General features: G+C 37.3%; 1 protein-coding gene across 2 annotated transcripts in view; it reads left to right on the plus strand.

The window, feature by feature from the left end:
• The window catches only part of adarb2 (adenosine deaminase RNA specific B2 (inactive)), a 182,238-nt gene that overhangs the window by 129,528 nt on the left and 28,634 nt on the right, over nt 1-24,076 (plus strand). For both annotated transcript variants that reach the window (XM_058766024.1, XM_058766023.1), the window contains one exon: nt 20,430-20,544. In XM_058766024.1, coding sequence (XP_058622007.1) covers nt 20,430-20,544 — 115 coding nt within the window. The remainder of the gene's footprint in view (nt 1-20,429; nt 20,545-24,076) is intronic.

The following is a 24,076-nucleotide window of genomic DNA, read 5'->3' on the forward strand; positions in this document are numbered from 1 at the left end:
CCTCAAGCCCGCCGGCCGTCCAGAGCATCCAGTTCCGTAGTCACGGCCAGGAGTGCCGTTTCCAGTGTCCTGATCAGAGTCCAGTGCAGGCTCCAGCCCCTGACCAGAGTCCAGTCTTTTTAAAGTCTTGTTGTGTCCACAGGAACAGTTTTATTAGTCTTGTCTTGCCATGTCCATGGAGACTTGTCTGGGGCAGGCGGCTCCTCTAGCCGCGGAGGCCATTCCCAGCCGCCTGCCTCTCCTGTCGTGGAAATGGAAGCGGTTCCTGAGTTTACCCTGTGTGGGAACTCTGACTCCACGTCCAGCCCAAGTAGGGCTGTTGTGCTTCCATCATGCCCAGTAAAGAGCCCTCAGATTCCGAGCCTAGCCCAGTGGGGGCCCCTGTTCCTGTGGATTGTCGTTTTCCTGTGTGTTTAGCCCATGGAGAGGGCTTCTGTTCCTGTGTTTAACCCACGGAGGGCTTCCTGTTCCTGAGGATAGCCCCAGAGGTCTCCTGATACCCCGTAAGCTGCCCCATTGATATTTTTATTTTTTTAAAAATGACCCCTTTTCACAGTTTTATTGCGTGGGAGTTCGTCTGTCAAGTCCGCCAGCTGTGGCTACCCCATTTTGGAGGGGGAGTAGTATTGCCCACTCTGGAGGCTCCTGTCCTGTCATCCTGTCCGTGTCTGTCCTGAGGGGCCTCCAGAGCACACCCTCCCGGTGGTACGGTTATGGCGCGGGACACGCCTTCCGGGAGGGGAGAGTTATGTCACCCCTTGTGTTGTTTCCCCCCCTCTTGTGTCCATATATGGTTATTTTCCTGTCCTTGTTTAGGTTGATTAGTTAATATGATTTCGTTCAGCTGTGTTTGTAATTAGCCTGTGTATTTAGTTCTTGCCTGTTCAGTTCCTTTTCGTCTGGTCTACTCGTTACTCCCGGTGTTCCTGTGTGTCTGCCCTGCCCTGCCCTGTCTTGTCTTGCCTTTGTTGGATTTAATTAAAGACTGTTTATTTGAGTTTATCCACGTCTCCTCGCTTCCCTTGTGTGTGTGCACCGTGACAGTTTCATATATTTCACATGTGATTTTAACATGTGATTGAACGTGTTATATCCGCAAGGGACAGGTTTGAAAAAATTGACAACTTTCGGTAACACTTTATAATAACGTTCAGTTGTAAGGCATTTATAAGTGATTAGTTAATGATGAACTAATCATTTACAAAACATTCATAAGCAATTAATAAGTGCTAACAATTTATATATGTTTTGTTAATTCATTTACAAGTCATTTACAAGTGATAAGTTAACGGCGAACTAATCATTTACAAAACATGATTATGCGTTCAAATGATTAAGTGATATGTTAATATTTTTTATCTATGTTTTGTAGATTAGGTTATAAATAATTTACAAGTGATTAGATGATGGCTTTCCTGTAGCTCAAATAGTAGAGCATGGCGCTAGCAATGCCAAGATCATGGGTTCGATTCCCAGGGAAAGCAAGAGCTGATAAAATGTAAAAACTGTAACTTGAATGCAATGTAAGTCGCTTTTAAGCGTCTGCTAAATGCATAAATGTAAATGTAATCATTTACAAAACATGACTATACGTTCACAAATTATTATTAAGTAATATGCTAACGATTTACAAATCTTTCGTAAGATATCTTAAAAAATAGCATCATGAAATAATCCTTAGTAAAAGATCAAAGGTTTTTAAGGTAAGTGGTTGCAAACAATATATTTTAGTTACATTTTAATAAAAAAAAAAAATTTGAAAGTTAGTCAACTAAATTTGTTTATTTAAATGTAGCTAAAATAAATTGATTGCAACCACTTATCTTAAAAAAAACAAAAAGTAAATTAAATTTAAAAAATTTCAGTATAGTTATTAGTTAAGTTACTAGTTAATATATTATTAATCACTTATAAATCATTAAAATGTCAACATTGTACTATTATCTACTAACACATGAATAAATATTTTACAACACTTTCTGCATCCCCTAATCTAAAGTGTAAACTACTCATCAGTTGTAAATGTTTTACAAACCTGCCGGTTACAGGTTGTGTGTGTGTACACACTGGGGTGAAAGATCTACGAATGATGAGTAAAACATTTACAACTGATGAGTAGTTTACACTAGATTAGGGGATGCAGAAAGCGTTGTAAATGATTCATTCGTTTTGAATACTTTGTAATGTGTACTGCAATGTAAATGTGAGGGTTAGACAGATGTCTTCTCTGACACACATGGAGTATTTTTAACGCTGTGAGATAATAGTACAATGTTGACATTTCAATGATTTATAAGTGCTTAATAATATATTAACTAGTAACTTATTAACCATTTACCAAGGATATGTTTGATTATTTCATGATATGCTATTTATTTAAGATAACTTATGACAGATTTGTACATCGTTAGCATATTACTTAATCATTCGTGAATGTATAGTCATGTTTTGTAAATGATTAGTTAATCATCATCTAAGAACTTGTAAATGATATATAACTCAATCTACAAAACATAGATAAACATATTAACATATCACTTATTAATCATTTATGAACATGTAGTTATGTTTTGTAAATGATTAGTTCATTAACTAATCACTTATAAATGCCTTACAACTGGACGTTATTATAAAGTGTTACCAAATTTTCATTTTTGGGTGAACTGTTTCTTTAAGTGGTGATGTTAGGAATGAAATGAAGCAGAAATTTTGCATTGATTGGCTGATTTTTTTTATAAAAGGACACTGATGTTCAACAAATAATTACATGTATTAATAATAACATACATCAGGTAATGCAATTCTTTAGCATAACTTTGGGCTACAGTAACTGCATTAAGCCCATGAATATCGAACTCAATTGATTGTGCTCACAAGAGCTGAAGCAAAAGTCTAGTAGATGATTCAGAAAACATGTTGTTTTGGTATCCAGTGGACTTTTGCTGCAGCTCCAGGCCTTTTGTAAAAACTACAGATTGTTTTTTTTTTTTTTACTTTTGCTATCAAATAAACAGGATTTCTCGGTGCAGGTAACAGAAAAAGAGTACACATTGTTAATTTGCATACACTATTGGCATTGAATCAATACAAATGTAGTTGAAAATGAGAGAACTTATCCTTTAAGCCTAAATATGTGATTACAAATTTTTAAATCACACACACAAAAAAAAAAAATTATATAGGTAATATTTGAATTCCCCTGAACAAACTTGCAACCTATTTTAGTACCATGAACCACCAAGTAAATGCTGAATGAGTAAATGTCAATGCTTGTTGTTGTAGCACATAATATTTAGAAGAAAAAAAAAGAGAGAGAACAAATATTGCTTGGTTTGGGGGGGACATATTTCCAAGACAAGTAATGAGTGGTATAGTCTCAGGTTTAACAAATATGCCATTGTTTGACAAAATTTCTCAAGCAAATCCAATCATTAAATTTAAAGGGTACCTATTATGCCCTAAGATGTAATATTGGTCTTGGGTGTCCCCAGAATGTGTCTGTGAAGTTTCAGCCCAAAATACCCCACAGATCATGTATTATAACAGCTGGAAAATGTCATTTTTGGGGTGTGTCTAAAAAAAGAGCCGTTTTGGAGTGAATCACTTTAAATTGAAATGAGCTGCAGAAGAGGGTGCCACGTATACGTCTCTCTGCATTGCATATCTTCAGCAATAAACAGCCGGTAGAAGCAACATAACTGAGTGAGAGAACCGGTGTTTAGCTGTACGTATGGGAAGGCAAATGCACTGAAAGTGGGACGAAACAGCGCGACGTTACAGAGCTCGCACCACGCTGACATGTCATCTTGCGCTATAAATGGCGCGAACTAAACTCACAAGCGCAGCGCTGAGCAGTTAAAAATACTTAATATACGCACACAAAAACAGTTAAAAACGCTGAGCACTATAACGACATGACATTCACAAAGGAGTCTGGAGTGATGCACGTATTTAAGTAGATTTTGAGGTGCATTACCTTGAAAAATGAAAGTAATCCACAGTATCCTCAGCAGCTCAGATGTTGGGAGAAAATGAAGACTCTTATGTTCAGTCATACATCCAAACACAGAGCATCGGGATTGCTTGCGAGACATTGTAGATGTTACAGCTGCTCGAGTGCAGAGAAAATGGAGCACAGCGTACAAACGCTGAGGGCGGAAACTATAACAATGCAGGGCTGTCAATCAGCCGCCGTGGAACCGGCCCTACGCAATGTGACATCACACTGCATGAGAATAAAAACGGCAGGCCTAGTGAGTCTGACTTGGTTTAAAGGGGATTAAAAAATGAGGAGTGGGTGGATTTTTATCATTGTAGGGTGGTTGTGCCAACACGCGTCTAAACACCATGTAAAAGTGGATTTTGCATAATAGGTGCCCTTTAAATCTGTGTGATTGAGCCAAAAAGGTTCCTCATGCAGATTTCACTCATGTTCAAGTGCTTCATACAGTTCAAAATTACACTAATGTAAGCGAACCTTTGGTCTCATTAAGGAAATATCATTGCACATCCAACAGAAAGTCACAATAACTGCATGGACAGTGGAAATATCCATGCACCCATCCGTATGCATGAGATATGCATTCATTAAACAACTGTAAGAAGGATCACATTAAAACAAATGACTTCTGCTTTCCCACATGCCTAGTATTTTATCATAAACACACACGCATGCCTTCAGGCTCTGGCCTAGCGCAGCACTGTAAGCGTGAGTGCTGTTTGTCTACAGGCTGAAACTGATCTGGACGTATGAGGAATGAGCAGGTAAAGAAATGGACCTAAAGACAGGACGAGAGAGAGGAGGGCGGAACTAAAAGACCTTCAGGATTAATTAGGCGTCAGATTGGTTGCGGGGCATGGGCGCTCCGTGCATGCAGAATGTCCTCTCAGCCTGTCGGGTCATAATTCAGCAACATGCACGCGTGCTTAGTCATTTTTGTTTCATTTTGCTTGTGTTTTTGGCTCCTTATTGTGTTTTTTTGCAGCTTGTTGATATTTCACATTTCGTTCCTCAACACAGCACAAAAAATTGCACAAGTCTTGGACTCGCAATTGATTGTTTCTTTGAGTTTTGGTTCTGTGGTGCCGCAGTGCCAGGCTGCTAGCTGTCGCACTGTATTCGGAGCAGATGCAAATGATTGTGCATTAACTTGCTGCTGAATTCAGGTCCCATAAGAGCCTTTGACCTCATTCAGTTGTATTTTTAGTTGTGTTTGCCATCTATTTTCTACAAAGTGACATGAGCAGCATATCAAAGATGTCAGAGATGATGCAAAAACAGGGGAAGATTAGCGGGTCACCTTTCAACCTTTCACATTATGTCATTTCCTGAGGCACAGGAAGTGCTCGTCTTTGAATACCAATCGGTAATTCAAGATGAAATGGCTGTTATGAGCTTAATCTTCATTCCTGACCAAGAATGCTTGCACTCACTTTGGGAGAACATTGTGATATTCAGAACATGGCTGATATGACTCATGAAGCATCTCTCCAATTTGAATTCATTAATTCTTTAAGGAAGTTGGGCAGTTACTGTGGTACGGTGACTCACTTTTTAAGCTTTTGTAAGAATCTTACGGCATATGTAAGGGATAGTTCACCCAAAAATGAAAATCACTCATTTCCACTTACTCTCATGGCGTTACAAATCCATGTGATTTTCTTATGTGGAACTAAAATAAGTTGTTACATAAATACATATTTCACTGGGGGTAAAAAATAAAAAATAAAAAAAAAAGTTTTCCAGTAAAAATATCTTTAAAACAAGATTATAAAGTTTGCTTGAAAGCAGAACAAATAGTAACATTTGTTTATTGCTTTTTTTTTCTGTTGCCTCTGAAGGGCAGTGCTAAATGAGAAAATATGATATTTAGGCAAAATAAGAAAAATGTACACATCTCCATTCTGTTCAAAAGTTTTCACCCCCTGGTTCTTAATGCATTGTTTTTTTGTTAGTTTTTTTATGTAAAAAAATTAAAAAATAAACACATATGGCAGTGTTTCATTCAACTTGGAATATAATTATATATAGTGATCATATGGACTAGTGTTTTTGTTGTTGTTTTTGTCCATTTCAAACTAATTCTTCTTTAGAATATTTCATTTTGTGTTCCACAGAAGACAGTAAGTCACAGGTTTGAAATTCACAGGTGAACTTGCCCAAAACGCGATGCTGCTTTTAGACCAATGTGCAAAGTCATCTGTGCTTTTATATTCCATCAATATATTTATAATAAAAAAGTCAAACTGTTTTAGCGTCCTGTTTTGAACCCTTTTTAGCCCTTTTTGCCCATCAAACAGCTTCATGACATATACAGTGCAGGCATTTGCAGTAATCTGGTTTGCCTCAGCACCTCACCACGAACAGGGAAATTCCATTTCCTGCATTTCTAAAGCAGAGCTTCCCAAGAACTGCCATGTCGCTCACTATATGCAACACTGACATTCTCAAACCTCACCTCTGCTAATGGAGATCACACTAGTGTACATACCCCCATGCAGACAGATAAATGAATAATGACAGCTCGCATTTAGTTGAAGGAGACCAGATTCTCCAAGAGCTCCTTTCAGCTCCCTCTGCTGGTGCACTAATGAACTCACTCACAAGACCATTGAGATATTTCACTGCAAGAGGACATGGACATCTCTCCCTGTGCGTGCCTCAGTGACTTCCATGTCAAATTAGGACTTTTCGGTTTTTATACAGTGCCTCTAATGACAGTCATAAGTGTCAGTGCACAGTTCGGAGGCCGACACACTGTCTGCAAAAGAATTCCCTGTTCTCCCTCGATCACCACACGCACACACACACACAGTCATTAACCAGAATGGTAAAACATCCTTTAGTAGCAGAACTCTTTCCCGAAGAGAGTTGGAGGGTGGGTTAGTGAGGTCTGACCATGGCAGTTAACTTTACACATTGGCTAACACCCTCCAATCATAGGTGGAGCCGTTGGGACTGCAGAACAGGACTGTAAATCAAAGCAGATGTTGTACAAGTGCGTATTAGGATGCGAAGGTTACATCTCATAACAATGACACGTCCCTGGTGATCCACGCGAAGAGAAGCGGTGAGAAGTAGTGATACTGTAATTGACTTAGCATGTCGCCGCGCTGAGTGTAAGGCAGCCTGGTCAAACCAGTGGCTAATGAAGGAAATCTGTGTCGTGAGAGGCCACGGATTGATATGCAGGTTTAATAAATGTCGGACACGATGCGGAACGCGTCAGTGCATGGGCTGGGGTTTCTGAGAATGTTGTTTTGTGCTAATACAGCGAATTCTGGCTGTCTTGACTACTGAGTGTAATTGGGTGAAGGAAGCATACAGTGCTCTGGGTATGTTGTCATTTCTGCCTCCCGTTTCAGTTACTTCAAATGTTTGTGCCATCCTGTACACATTCGTTCAGGTCTGGGTTGTAGTGCTGTTTAAAATCGTTATTGGAGTCATGTTAGGTGGAACAAATTATTTGAATGGTGAATAATGTTATCTGCTTGTTAAATCATGAAATGTCAAATACTGTTTCTAGGTTCAAACCACTATTCCAAGTGAGAACACTATCTCAACAGCCTATTCATTTATAGCGCACATTTAAGCTAAGCCTCATGCTGTACACTAGAGTTTCTGTGTGCACAGTGTCCTGGACAGCAATATTTTAATGTTTCAGAAAAGATGAATCACTGTCTGACCAACTGAGATTTCACTATAAAGGTAAAGGTTAGGATCATGATTTTTCAGTAGTGAGTGTATACAGTATTAGCAGTGTTTGTGATTTACTTTTGGGATCTGATAAAGCTGCTTGACCCAGAAACTGTAGCTGTGTTTCCATCCACTTATTTCTATGTGCATTTTGGAATATCGCATTTAAAAACACTAGATGGAAACGCCAAGATGCGCATAAATGTGCATAAAAACGTATATGCTAAATTGAGGTGAATAAATTTTTTATACAGTAAGAAATCATGAGCATAAACTACGATGAAAACACATTTACCAAATAATTCCTCTGTGTGCATTAAAAAAAATCATATGACTTAGTGCGATATGATGGCATAACTGGACTAACCAGTAGAACGATTTCATTGCACAGAATCTAAAATGTTGTTTTGGTCACTGTGAAATGCCTGATCCAAAATCTGTCATGAAAGTGGTTCGGTTTAATTACCTACCAGAACTGTCTTACAAGACTGCGTTTCCAAACAGCAGGCATCCAACTCTAAAAGTAAAATAACATGACTTTGTTTATTGTGTTTCGTCTGTGTGCTCGAAGGGCAAGAATATTATTATTATTATTATTATTATTATTATTATTATTATTATTATTATTATTATTATTATTATTATTATTATTATTATTATACATGCAAAAAGACCTACAGTGGCTTCTCCTACTTCAGCAAATTACCTTTTTCTCTGTGATATTTGGCACCAGTTTACCAGGAGGCTAAAATTTGGTTCTCTTCATCTCGCTGGATGGATATGGTGTTTTATTCGCACGTTTTATGCATTATTACAATTTTGTGCTCAAGTTAAATTCGCAATTTTGGATGGAAACATAGCTGATGTAACAATAGCTAACTCTCTACTATCAGAATAAAGCTTATTTTGACCACATTGAAGCTTATTTTGGCTGTGCACCACCCACTTATTAAAACGCAGCAGTTTTTTTTTTTTTTTCAAAATGACTACATTTTTGCATGTAAAAAGAAATGTGAGTGGTTTTCGTTTCTGCAAAACTATGAATATCCAAGAATTCAACTGGGCACATAGATCTTTTTCTAAACACTCTGTTGTCTGTTTTTCATCATAAGGATGCATCTTTGCGGAATTAGGAAATATGCTCATTTTAATTAAAACTATGCCATTTGTTTATCATTTTGTCAGGAAGTGAACTCTTTGAGAACATCAAAGACAACACCTTTTTTATGATTCTCAGTGGGGAACAATCTTACGTCAACCCTGTGTTACCTTAATTGTTTAAAGTATACAACGGATAACTTAAAAGTAAACGTATATCAGCATTAAATTCTCTTTCTAAAAAGTATTTGCAGCTCTTTCTGACTGTAACTATGATCCAGAAAGGCACTCACAAAGACAGAAAGCTGCTTCACACATCAATACGTTCCAACCAAATAACTTACTTGAGGCATACAGGCTTTACCAATCACCAACACGGCACAACGCTCATTTGACATTTTCCCTTGATTCCTTGTTGACTGTTTAGAATTTAAAAAGAACACCTGAAGCTATGAATCAAATGTCAGGTGTGGCAGTGTAGTGGAACTATATCAATACCGAGTGATATATGGCCTGCCGGAGGGTTTTTTGCAGGGCTAGGATCAGCGCTCAGGAGTGTCCAGATTATTCGACTGTGACAGAAAGGGCACTGCATGAAAAGGTTTGGTGCTCTTGCTGTACCCAAGGGTTGGACAATGACATGACTGTGTTTTTCTTTCTCAACAACTGTAATTGCTGAAATTGTCACATCCTTTTTCAAACATTTTATTTTTTTTTTTACTCTCTAAAACTCAGAGTTTCAGGCAGGGTTTGCTGGTAACCAGGTTTGGCAGCAGATATGGAGAGTCTGTTCAAAGGAAGCAGACTGGGTTTGAAGTGATGTCTGGGATGGTGCACAGTGCTCTGGCTGGTATCTTCAAGAGAAGCAGAAGTGATGGAGTTGTGATGTTTCTGGTTGATGGTCAGAACGTTCTCCCTCAAAGATGACGGCAAAATGCTGCTTCACAGGGCGTTTGAATATGTCTCATCTTCGGTAGCACATGAAAGGTGCTTGTCGAGGCAATTTTTGAAGTAGTGCATGTTTTCTCTTTGGTAGGTTGATTTGTTTGGATGCTTTTCTGTTTTACGCCTCATCCTAAACAGTCACAACTCATGCAATGCTTCAAAGCATCGAGTAATTTTTCCCGATTAAAAACAAACTGCTGTATGTAGCAACAAAATCAGAAGCAATAAAATTATATATTCTATGAGAAAATCAAAGTCTCCCACTTTTATCACTTCACCTTTTTTATGATTCTCAGTGGGGAACAATCTTACATGTCAACCCTGTTACCTTAATTGTGTGTATATAATTTTTTTTTAATTATATAATGTAAAATTTTAGACTGCTGACTGCCAACAATTAACTAATCAATATGTGAGGTCTATTAAATCAAATTACCACAAATATCATCTAGGACAAAGTTAAAAAAAAAAAATAGAAATAGAAATTAAAGCAGATATCTTTTACTTAAAGGTTTAGCATGTTCACTTAACACACGCTGGTCCAGATGCTGTAGCTACACAGTCTGTTTCTAAAAATAACCTTTGTCCATTGACGGCCATTCAAAATCTGGTGTGTATTTTTTTCATGCAACATAATTGCAAGTATTCTATTATATTATTGTGCATTTTTGTAGGGTATTATAACAGTGAAATGGATTTATATTTCTCCCATTTTGTTGCCTTTGTTGTCATAGTTCACAATCATTGCTGGTGAATTATTTGTGACTGTGTATTAATATTCTTGTGGCTCCAAAGCACTTAGTCACATGGCATTTTCAGCTAGGGCAACTGGCTTTAAAACTTCTGAGATTTCATGAGTAAAGATGGCAGATTTCATATTGTACTTCCAGGGGGTTCTGTGCGCGCTAAGCAGCCATCAGTGTGATGAATAGTAATGCTAACATATTAGAACTGATTGCACTATGTATAATCACTTTCTATTCTTAAATGTTTTAAATTTCTTTAAAATCAATTTTTAAATCACTTTGTTTTTATTGTTGTGATTTTTATTACTTTTAATTTCTTATTATTTTTAATGACTATTTCACTTCCTTTTATGTAAAGCACTTTGAATTACCATTGTGTATGAAATGTGCTATATAAATAAACTTGCCTTGCCTTGCCTTGCCTAACATATAGCATTCTCCAGATATCATACATCTCTCTTCGGTCATAACAATCTTGTTTTGTGTCATTTGTTTGCAGAGTTAGCTGCATTAGCCGGTAGCATTCGCACAGTTTTGGGAGTAATGATGACAGTGTTTTCCATGGCCTTTCCGTTAACAGGGCTCTTCACAATCAGGAGTGGATTAATGAGCGACGCGTGAACAGCCCTTACGGTCAGACGAGGGTCGGCCCAAGAGGCGCTCGTTAAGAGAACATCACACTCGTTCCCTCTCTCCGTCAATCTTTCCTCTTCATCTCCCCGTACCTCCTCTGTGTCTCAATCTCCCCCGCTAACTCCCTCCCGCTCACCTCCTCACGCTCACGAATTCATTCTGAGGGGCAGGTCATGTTATGCCTTTGAAGAAGCCTCTTCCCTGTCCTCTTTATTTGATGCATTATGTATAAAGGCCCTGATGTGTGTTTTACACCCTCTCTGGCATTATTAAACCATTTTCCCACTTATCTGTGCTTTTCTATCTTGACACAAGGGTTAATCAGGTGGGATTGACGCTGAGTCTTTAAAACAAGCTCCCTCCTACTGGGGCTTCATTTTGTTTACCATGTTTTCCACTCTGGAAACCAGGCCATGCACACTGTTGTGTACGGCCCGAAGTTTGAGAAAGTGCGGTCACGTAGATTTTAAAAGCAAGTCAGGAGTACAAGCAAAGGATCAGTGAATTGTACCGTGGCACCTCTTGGCGCACAGATAATACCAGGTTGAGTGCACATGGAGAGAGAATTAAGCCCATGCAGGGCAAAACCACCATGGTGCCATGATAGTCTGTGGCACAGATTGAACTGATCCTAAAAGCTGCTTTCGTATCTGTTTGCCAGGTCTGTACGATCAGATGGCCTCACTGAAGCAGGACAGTTATTGGGCGTCAAACTCTGCAACTTAACTTTGCACATGAAAGCACACACAAACACACACACACACTTGTACTGTACACATGCATGTACACTCCCTCCCGAACTACATCTGTTTTATACGGCTGCAGAAGTGCATGATGAGCCCATCTGTAGCATAATTATGATCCTCACTGCAGGTTTGTTAGTGCACATCTGCGTTATGGCCTGGAAAATAACTTTTTTCAGCTTGTTTGGTTGTCAGTGTGTTCATTTGGTAACTGAATCAGTTATCATGCTAAGACTGTTTTTACTCCTGAATATTTGGTCCAACCCAAACTTCACATGCAGTCAGGTTGGGTAGTTTCTTTAACGAAACGGCAACCAAACAAACAGTAACACTTTCATTTGATAGTCCACTTTGGACATTCCTCTAACAATGAGTAACTTTGCAGCTGCATGTCAACTACCAGTTGTTAGACTATTAGTAGACTGTCTGTTTAATATCTACTATTCTGATGGTCCCCCAACAATTCCATTGACTATAAGTAACTTTGGTAACAAATGAGATTTTCCCTCAGTATACTCCTAATTTGCTGCTTATTGATCATAAGTAAGGTAGTTGTATGGGATAGGGTTAGGGGAATATATAATCATGCAGAAAAAGGCTTCATTATGTGCTTTGTAAGCACTAATAAACAGGCAAAATGCTAGTAATTTGCATGCTAATAAGCAACAATACTGAATAGTGTTCCCTAAAGTAAAGCATTCCCATAAGTACATGTCAGATTATTCTATTAACCCTAACCTATCAGCCTACTAGTACTGTATCAAGAGTGAGTAGACAAGTACAGATGTTGCAAATTAAGGAGTTAGTTGGCATGTAATTTCAAAGTTAATTACAGTTAGTAAAATGTCTAAAGTGGACTTTCATAATGAAGTATGACTGAACAAACTGAACTCTGATGTCTGAAGGCACCCATAGGGGGATGTGTTCTTTCGTTCAAAAAAAGTTAAACAAAGTACAATTTAAAGGAATGGAACACAAGGATATTGAAATGTTTAAGTTGAACCACATTTAACTTGATACAGCATCTTAAAAATGCAGTGCTCATGACACAAGATGCTGAAAAAAAAAAAAACATTGACTTGTAGCAAAGTGATCAGAGACGTTTGCTTTGATGTTGATGTGTAGACCTCTTTGTTCCAGTCTAATAGACATCACGTCTCACAGTAGTTAGCTTTCATTTTACATTTCATTTTAGAAGCTAAAAAAAATCAGGCCATTGCTTTATCAGGTCGACTCATTCCTCCATAACCTCTTTCCTGATGGTGGAGGTCATTTGTTCCAGGCCACAAATTTGTCATGATTCCCGTAGGCTATGGGGGTCAGGTGCACTGTCCATCCCTCGGGTTAGGTGACCCAACTCTCCTCCAGAGCGTTGAAGGACCCAAATCAAAACTCTCTGGTCCTGCCATTTCGTTTTGGGCATTGAGAGTCTTACAACAAACAGATGAGAGAGCATTGTTTTTAACGACACTGGTGGCCCAGTCAGGCTGATCTGACTGACAGCTCCCCGCTGATAGAGCAGAAAGCGTGGCCGGCTGAAAATCTGTCTTGCAGGCTGCAGGGCCATCTGGACCTTCTGCACGCTAAAAGGTTGGACACGGTTTGAGGCGACATCACAAAGCTGTACACAGTTCATTTTAGATGGGTGGGGGCTTCGTCAGCAGTTTCCTCTGTTCTCCTTTTTGTTCGCGCAGAAAGAAGGGAAAACAAACTGTAAAACAACGCAAACAGAAATTAAAGTGTGGGCTCCTTGTAAAGCCGAGGCCAGAGATAGAAACAGAGAGTTTAATAGTATGGGTAACGGAGAACAAACAGGAGTGAAATGTGTGGCACTGTGGGTACCTGCCACTTTGAGATTTTCCAAAGCTCCTGAGGCAGGCTTCCAACGGATATTGATTTTCAAAGAACCCACCCTGGGCAGCAGGGTGGAGGATGATATAGCCATGGAAAGACACTATTAAAACTTGGTGAATGAATTGTTAAATACCTCTATAAAGAAATAGAAGACATGGCCCCATTTCTTTGCAGGCACGGCTGCTCTGTTGGGCCCTGATAAGCCGTGGGGGGAGGTTTCTGGAGAGATGGCCCTCACACGCGCCGTTGTATGATTGGATTCTCTCAAGCTGGAGATTGTAAAACGCAGAGTCGTCACAGCCGTACTGCTAGGAAATATATGATGCTTGCATCATACAATGGAAGCAGTTAATTGCAGGAGTGTTATCCAGAGTTTGAAGGATGTTTAGATTTATTGACACGGCCTGTGCAATAAAAGCATAATGATATAAATGCTAATTTCATAATGATGTAAAACTGCTTCATTTTTCCTTCGTGACTTTGTTGGTATTGTCTATTTATCACTACATATCAATGTACGCGTTATGCATTGTAGTGTATTGGTCCACATTGAATCTATGCACTTTTTTGCATTTTAAATCATCATTTAATATGACATTTTGGGCTTTTACCTTCGTAAAAAAAACAAAACAAAGGTCTTCAAGAATTTTCTTTGTTTCTGTGCGGGCAGAGCTGGTCGCTAAACAGGGTGCGCTCTTATGGTTCTCATACTGTAGCTCTGAATCCAAGCCCTTTTCCTGTCTGCTCACCTGAGTCTGAAGAGCAGGCAGCGGAATTCTATGCATAGTCCATACACTTTTCCCTGCAGAGGAAATCATGCATTGCCAGGACCCTTTTGTCAGCAAGAAGCCCCCTAGGGATAGACTTCTGGGTCAGGGATCAGTCGAGAAAATTTCCCTGTTGACATTTGTGTTCCTGGCACAATATTGACTTCTGAGGAAAGATGACGGCAGCAGTGCTACTGACATTCTACATTACCTTGGGAATACGAGTTGGGGGAAAGAGAGTTGTAATGAAAATATTGTGCAGTTGATGCCTTGTTTGTAATATAACTTTGATAATTCTAACTAAACCTCTTACTTAAGCCTAAAGGCCTGTTCACACCAAGGTCAATATCTATAATGATAAAGATAAAGAGTCCATCCACAACCATAACTATAATGGCACAATAGAGCAAAATCACTGAAATCACTTTCAGAACATTTTTTTCCCATCTGATCAGTGATAGAAACATTGACAGCCAATCAGAATCCTGGGGCCTGTACTTCATATGTCGCTAACTCAGTTAGTTAGTTGGATTTGATTGTTTACGATTTCGCTTGATCTTGGATCATTTGGTTCATCGAAGCTCACTTGCTGTCATAGCAACAGGTCCGTAAGCTTAAACCTGCTCGGGAGCAGGTTTATTTCATGTAAACAGGATTAGATTGTATCTTTTTAAGCAGAATTGATACTTATAATATGTCCTAGCCACCGCTACTTTATTACAAGTGTACCCTGCTGGTCCAGGGACTATAATTTAAAATAATAATAATTTGAAAATAATATAACAATATAATAATATAATATAACTATGTTGTGTAGTCTATAATACTGTACACACAGCCAGTTTTACTCATTGAAAGATTTATTAGTGATGAAATAATTTATAGCACACATGCTATAAAGTTAATCTGAATTGTGGGTAACACTTTATTTTGATGGTCCCTTTTGAACATTCTGTTGACACTAAGTAATGTTGCAACTACATTTCAACAAACTCTCATAAGAGTATTGGTAGACTGTCTGCTTCATATCTACTAACTCCTTATTGTGATAGTCTCTCAACAGAAACTCTACTGACTGTAAGTAACTTTGCAAGAACGTGTCAACTTAATCTAACCCTAACCCTACCAGTCAACTAATACACTACTAACACTCTAATGAGAGTCAGTAGAAATGTAGGTGCAACATTACTTATAGTCAATAGAATGTGTTAAAGGGACCATCAAAATAAAGTGACACCGAATTGTGTATTAATTTGAGTGGTGACAACTTTTATGGGAGTGGCTTGATGGAGCGCGGAGATGCAGAAAACTGGATCTCTAAGAAACTTGAATTAATGCTGTCACATAAGAAATCTGCTTCAAAGATAAAATTAAATGAATTGCTAATTACAACATTGAAATAAAAATGAAAAGCCTGTACAAATACTAGAAATCATGAATAAAAATAATTGGGAATCATATTAAAAAATTGCAAATAAATTAAAAACAGTGCACATTTCATTTATCTATTATAACATTTATGTAGTTTTGTTCGCTTGGCTGTTTCCTTATAAAGGTCCAGAAATTTGTCAACTTTTCCATCAGGTGTCTTTTTTAATGATATGATGTCATTACGTTGCTGTCTTGCCGAAAGCCAATCAGTGCATTGCTGATCGTAGTTTCAAGTATCGATACATCTGCCCTTTTCAGGGAACACGAGAACGCGCAGTAATCTTAGACAACTTAATCCAGATATTTTAATCTAATACGCAGATTCGTTTGAAGAACCAAATTAGCCAGAGATCAGTTATCAGGATTAGAAGATCTGGAATCTTTCAAATCATCTCAGATGTAATAAGCAAGGTACGAAGCACAAGCCCCTGCTTTAAAGAGCTTGAGATCTAAAAGTGACAGGCGACAAAACTGCAATGTGAGCTTTTTTTGAGGGAAGTCGTGGCCTAATGGTTAGAGAGACGGACTCGTAACACAAAGGTTGCAAGTTCCAGTCTCAGGTCCGGCAGGAATTGTAGGTGGGGGGAGTGAATGTCCAGCGCGCTCTCCACCCTCAATAACACGACTGAGGTGCCCTTGAGCAAGGCACCGAACCCACAACTGCTCCCCGGGCACCGCAGCTTAAATGGCTGCCCACTGCTCCGGGTGTGTGTTCATGGTGTGTTTGTGTACTTTGGATGGGTAAATGCAGAGCACTAATTCCGAGTATGGCCACGTCACGTCACTTTCACTTTAATAAACAGAACTTTATCATCTGCTGATAATTTGAAGCTAAATGCTTGGTTTCCTGCTGAAAAACCAGCTGAAACCAATTTAAGCTGGTTGGCTGGTTTTAGCTGGTCTTCCAGCCTGGTCGTAGTTAGTTTTCAGGCTGGTTTTAGAGGGGTTTTGATCACTTTTTCAGCTAGTCAGGTTGGTCTTAGCTGGTCAGGCTGGGAGAGCAGCATGACCGGGTTAAACCAGATAAGACCAGTCAGCCAGCACAGGCTGGTTGTGGCTGTTTTTTGTTTGTTTGCTTGTTTGTTTTTCCCAGCTGGGAGAACTAAAGTGTAAGTTTAAAGCAAAAATATGTGATTGGTGTGACATCATTATTGGCAGTTAATGCTTAGAGACCTTGATTTTATAGAAATTCCTTTTGTCTATTTTACATTAAATATCATACTGTAAGTACCAAAGCACAGCAACCTCCCAAGTTGAGTGAAAATGAAGTTATTACTAGTTACAAGATGGTTGAGGCTAAATATAGCAGGAACATATATGAGTGCGTGTCATGTCACTGTGCGTTTTATTTTATTTTATTTTTTTTCCTTTTTTAGCAAAAAGAACCACCGCACATCACAAGATGTTCTTTTTGTCTCGTCACATGATCCACACCTTTCACACTGAAAGGAGTTGGATTGCAGTTTTTCTCTGATTTGACAGAGCTAAATTTTTTGCCTGATTAACATTCAACACAAATTCTCTAGCAATGCATCGGAGACTAAATCACAATTTTTCTGCTTTTGATTTTTCCTTCCTTTTCATGGCCTCTTTCAAGGTATTAGAGTCCTTTTTGAGTGCTCTAAATATTTTATTCCTGCCTTTGATAACTAATTTCAGTCCATTACCTGCAAGAGTTTTCCCTTTTGCGAATCAGTGTGACATTATTCTGCATTCAGATTTGTGAATACAGATGTATGCAAAAGACTTCATTATTGTGGCATATCTTCAAAAGGAATCAAATGATTTGATTGCCATTAATGGTTCATGTTGAGACAAGTCTTTGAAATTTAAAAGCTCATAATGTGCTGTTGGCATGTAGCAAACAAAAGACAGAAGCCACTTAATTTCCCTGAAATGGCCAATGCTGGAGCTTGTTTTCCCTCCATTTATCTCTGTCTTTGCTTCTTTCCTTCCATTGCATATATCCTCTACCCCCTTTGTGTGTTTGACTGTGTGTGTTTATTAGTGGTGCTACACATCAAGCATCACAATAACTTTTTCTTCAATAAACCTTAGTATTCAACTCTTCCCTCATTGCTACAGACATAATTGATACCTCAAATCATGTGACTTATAGAGAGACCAGAATACACTGCAACCACCCAGAACATCCTAGCAAACACTTAATAATGCTACAAAATAACTTCTCCTGACAACATAGCAACACCCTAGCAATAGCACAACATGCTAAAAACCACACACACAGCACCTTAGCAACTGTTTACCAATGCCATTTCAACTACCAAAGAAAATGTCCAAATGTAGCTGTATTTCCAGTCATCAGAGGTGAATGCTGGACCATGAAAGCAGATCTCCAGCACAGTGAGGTATGAGCACCATCACTGATCTCTGGCGTCAGTCCAACCATAGCTCACGCCTCTGTCTTTGAAGTGTGGAAATGTTTGGCATCCCTTTTAATCCTTTTAATGTCACCAATAAAAGATGTTTTATTAAGGTGACATTGGGATTAGTGTTTAATTACCACTGAGAGGCATTTAAATATGTCTGCCAGCTTGGCAAGCTCAGGCTAAAGAAGTGCTTTACTGCGAGTTACTGCTCTCGAAAGCAACCAAACCTTAGATTAACGTGCATCATTTTCTTCTTATGTTTAGGTTGTACAGTATGAGAGATTTCCCAAGAGTTTTGTTGCTGTATACAGCTGAAATGTTTACTTAGTTGTTTTTGCTGCATGTTAAACTTTTTTTTTCTCTATACTGTGCTTTGCCTTTGTAGGGCAGAATATGGAAGTACAATTATGACAAATATCTTTAAAGCAAGAAAAGCATGTTGAATTGCACAAATTGGGAGAAAAAAAAAATTAACAGTGCTTGTATCGTGCACCTTATTGATGATGCTTAGGAAGATTCTCTCAGAATATGAACATAACACACATAAGGCATGAAAGTGTTTCTCTCCCATAGATCAGTGCATTAAGACAGTGATATTAAAAGACCAAATACAGTATACAATTTATAAATGTGTTTTTACATAGAAAACCATTTTATATATATATCTTACATGTAAATACCTATGAAATAGCATAGGTATTTTCTGATTTTCTACTAAATGTCATTCTATGTCACGGACAGGCACATGCCTGTTGTGATATGACTGTTCTCCAATCAGATCATCAGCTGCTGCATACTGTGTGAACATTCTTCATAAAGAGGTGCATCTGTTTTTGCCTCACCAGACACTTGGCCCACCCTCAGAAGTCATAATTTTCATCTGGCACTGTGTGTGTATGTACTGTGTGAATATGTGTTTGCCTTCATGAGCCACTAATTGCCACAAACAGCAACATAATACCATCAGTTGTGGACATGGTATGAAAAATCCACTTGCACAGGTTCAGGAACAGCTGTACAGGGCAGGATGGGCCGAAGCCCGTCTGGTGAATGCAAACGCAGGGTCCAGGTTATTTTTTCAGCCTGGCGGCCTGAACCCTGAGCTCAGAGCGATGGACAGATGGTCCATTTGAGACGCCACCAAACTAATCACGCTGTTCCATTAGTGAAAGTGTCTCAGATAAACGGCTGACCATGAGCACGCCTGTGGTCTCTTCTCCTTCCAATTACTCTATTGATGGCTGGTGTTTTGACACAAATTAATTGGGTCACAATGTTGGTGAGGCGGGAAAAAAACGGCCACGGGCAAAGTCATCGTGTGATCATGCAATAGCAAAGCTATTCACTGAATTTCATTTATTTTAAATGAAATATTCATGATATATATGGTTTATGGCATGTAAAATCTCTATTATGCAATATCCTGTTTGTATGAAGTTATTTCTAATCTTAATGTAACAGTAACAGCAAGCATACACAGAGTAACACTTACAATATTGTTGCTTATTTTAATTTTATTACTTAACATCTGAATCTACAACAATTAATGCTCTGTTAAGACATTTTATTAAAAGAAAATCTATAAACCGTTTTCATACATTTTATTTTATAGTTATGAAGTTATAGTTAAAGAATTAAGTTTTAATTTCAAACATTTTATGTAATTTTTAACAGATTAAGCTTCAGAATGCTTTTTTAATGAAAAAAAATTATATATATATATTTTGAAATACATGTACTTACTGCTCAGAAAAATTCTACAATAGTTTTGATTTATAAAATTTTATAATATAATGTTAAACAATGTATATGCATTAATAAAATAAAATATAATAATTTCTTGTGCGGTTTAAATTCTGGCTCAGAATGGAATTTTTTTCATGAAAAGATTATTCTTTTTTTCTTTTTTTTTAAATACCTTCGCATTTGAATTTAAATCACCTGTTGTACTGATATGGAGGATTCTACAGTGTTTGTTAGTTAAAATTATTATTGGAAGTTACTATACATTGTTTTCAGTACTGTAGGATGTGATGACATGGTACACTAACAACAAAATAGTGTCAGTATGAACATATATTTTTAATAAGGCAACACACTTACCAAGAACCTGTTGTGAATTGCAGGAGTTTGCGGATGCGATATTCCACCTGGTGCGAGAGAAATACACAGAGCTGGCCGGCTGCTCCTCGCTGCTGCACGCGCGTCACAAAGGCCTGGCGGGCATCGTCATGACCAGAGGTATGGCATCATTTCAATCGGCCTTTGAATTATTTAAGAAGTTCAATAAGGGTAGAGAAAGCACCTCTAAGTCTCTGTGTGTCCTCTGAGTGTGGAGCTTTGGATGAAATATTTAGTACTTTATCACCTGTGAAAAAGCAACAAAGATGCACATATATCAGAATAGAGTCAAAGAGCATATGAAGAACAGACTAAAATGATTTACAGACAATGAAGTCTTGCTTTTTATTCTTTAGAACAATATTAAAGGTGAAGTGCGCAATATTTCCAGATGTTAAAATGCCTTCCCTTATCCCAGATTGATATTCAGTGTGAACTATTAGTCATTCATAGGCTGATTCCCCTGAAAGCTATGAACACTTTGTATCTGTCGTGCTATCAAAACAATGTTATAAGCATCCAACCATCTTGACATAGCAACAGCTCAATCAATGGCATGGGTTTGGGGTCTGTGATTCTGACCAATGAGAGATAAGGGAAAGTGTTTGGGAAACCTGTTTATAAACAGTCATTTTTAAACAAATCAAATTTGATTTGTTTAGATGACTGTGCAAAACTCACTTTAACCAGTGTGTTGCTATGTGGTTGCTAGTGTGGTTAAAAAGGCATTGTAGGTGGGTGGTTGTTTGTTTTACCTAATGGAAAATACTTCACATGATTTGGGGTGGGACAAGTGCCAACATCTAATATTTGGCAAAATGTCAAAATCTAATATTTAGTAAGGGCTTGGAATAATAATGCTAATTTCTTTGATCAGTATTTGCTGTTTAACTTGTTTAACATAAAAGGCACAGCTAAATGTGGCATTTATTATAATGGCTTTATGTGAATAAAGTTAATATGATAATTTCAGTAATTCTGTAATGTTGTATGGCTATAATTATATTTTATCTTATCAGAGGCATTTATTTAGTAAAAAGATGCAATTGAATATAATTGCAATTGAATATGAACAATGGAATATAATACTTAAAATACAAAAATATGGTCTTTATGTTGTTTCCACATAAATTTGGAGATATACAGTAGTTAAAAAACATATTTATGATTAAAATGTTTGAATTTTTGTGTCATTAATTAAAAGTAATTGCATAAATTTGTGCAATTAATTACTTTTTAATTTACTTCTTTTGTTAATAGATCAATAGGCATAATATTTAGGGTTAGGGATTTGTTTAAATAGAATATATAAAATAAAGTAAATTAATAAAAACTATATATAAAACAAAACTTAAAATGACAAAAAAAAAAACATCAAAATTACTAAACCTTTAACTAAAATTAAAGTGAAAACCGAACATATAAAAATTTTAAACAATGATTTAAATTGTGAATACTTGTAATACTATATCTCAATAAGATGCTGCTTCAAATCACTAAATAAAAATTCAATACAGAAATAATAGAGATACTTGCACTATTCATATTTCTTGGCGTATTGCTACTAAAATATACAATATATCCCATGATTATGAATTAAAACAGCTCCGTTGCCTTGCAGTGACAGGTTGATGTGATGTTTCAGTGTGTTTGTGTAAGACCCAGCTGCAGGCTTTCAGGAGTCATTGCAGGATCAGTATCAAGTTTTTCTTTTGAAGACCACAGCTCATCAATTTAGACTTCAGTGAGATCTGACCTAATCCCTGTCCTCGCTGCTCTGTCTCGCTCTCTTTCTCTCCTTCCCGCTCTGTCTGCCTCACAGTAATTGCGGAGCATGTTTATTAAGACTGTTATCTTCAAAGATCCAGACATCGGTGCCCAAGAATTTGTGGCAGGCGAGCAGACACGCAAACTTGACAGAAACACTGGGGGTTCTGTTCACTGCTCTTTGAGCATCTATTGAATCTTTTAGACTGGTACGGGCACCGGTGGAATATTAATGTGGGTCCAACTTTGAACCGTGGGACTTTCGCAGAGGGAGTCGTAACCTGAGCGAGAGTGCTCCTCACAGGACTCTTATTGGATTATTTCATCTGCTAACGTGAAGGAAACAGACACTGCTTGAATCAGATGGTGTGAATAATCTTATTTCAACCAGGCACGGTACGGATGCTGGGATTTGGGTTTTGAACTTCAGATGCACGGTTGAAGGGCTGGTAAAGGGAACCAAATGTGTCTGCTTCTACATTTGGAGAACAGATGATTGTGTTTAGAGCATTCAGGAAGTGGAAAAACAAATTTCTGTGGTGGAAAATGCACATTAATTTCAACCTGAAAAGTTGAAATGTGAAACACAAGATGAGGTTGTGTTATGTATACAACAATATATTTCTTCCTATTCAACAGTTACCAATTCAGAATTCACAGCTGCTTTTCATAGCTATTCATGTAAATGCATCAATGCAATGTTGAACTGTTTAAAAAAATGAATGAATGAATTTTTTCAACTTAAAGTAAGTGTCCGTGCTGCCTTTACATTTTACATTTAGTCAACTTAAAATGTTCAATTGTAATAAGTGACTACTTGGATATTTGAGTTGACTAAACTTAAAATGTTATGGCAAGCTGAACACTTGAATTGAATTGAATTAAATTTAACTGAATTTATATTTTATTTATTTATTTATTTTGTAGTCCACAACATCGATATTATAGTTAACTTCAACTAAAAGCATTAAAAAACAATTTCCTTAATTAAAATAAATAATAACTAAACTAATGCAAAATGAAAAATAAAACTGTTATATATATATATATATATATATATATATATATATATATATATATATATATATATATATATATATATATATATAATATGATAAAACACAACAAAATTACTAAAACTTTAACTAAAATTAGATGTGTATAGATAGAGAGAGAGATAGATAGATAGATAGATAGATAGATAGATAGATAGATAGATAGATAGATAGATAGATAGATATACTTAATGAACTTTATATTTCGGACTATATATATATTTTGGAACATGGAAGAATAATATGGAATCATAATGTGGTCAACTATTATAGAAAATTAGCACATTTAATAGTCTGTCAACAAGTCAGATTCAATATTTGACAGTGATAATACTTATTTCCTGTTTTTTTGTAGATAAAGCTCATTCTTTAAACATATAATTTTATATAAGTGTGCCATATTTGCGCAAAGGTTTCCATTTCGGTGGGAATTATCTCTGGAACACAATTTGTAAATGGTGATGATGTGCACCGTTTTGACCTTATTTAATATTCAAACATTTTATCATGCAAGAGCAACTTGCAAAGGATCAATTCATGAGCCTCTTTATTCCTAATGGCATGTAAATGACTTGGTAGACGATGACCTCGACCATTTGCTTTACCCCTGAAGAAAATAAGTTTAATGCAAATTCATCAATTTTCAGAAATAATTGCTTTCTGCGTCTTTTTAAAAAAAAAAAAAAAATACACTGTGTCCTTTCTAGCCAATCCATATGGTCTTTCCTAGACCTCCCAAAGCAGAGGATGCATAAAACCCCATCTAATGATTCCTTATGATTTGATGGCCTCATAAAGAAGCTGATGAACTGCATTCTTTCCTTGTTTTA

Source organism: Onychostoma macrolepis, chromosome 24 (genome assembly GCF_012432095.1).
Source record: "Onychostoma macrolepis isolate SWU-2019 chromosome 24, ASM1243209v1, whole genome shotgun sequence".
NCBI lineage: Eukaryota > Metazoa > Chordata > Actinopteri > Cypriniformes > Cyprinidae > Onychostoma > Onychostoma macrolepis.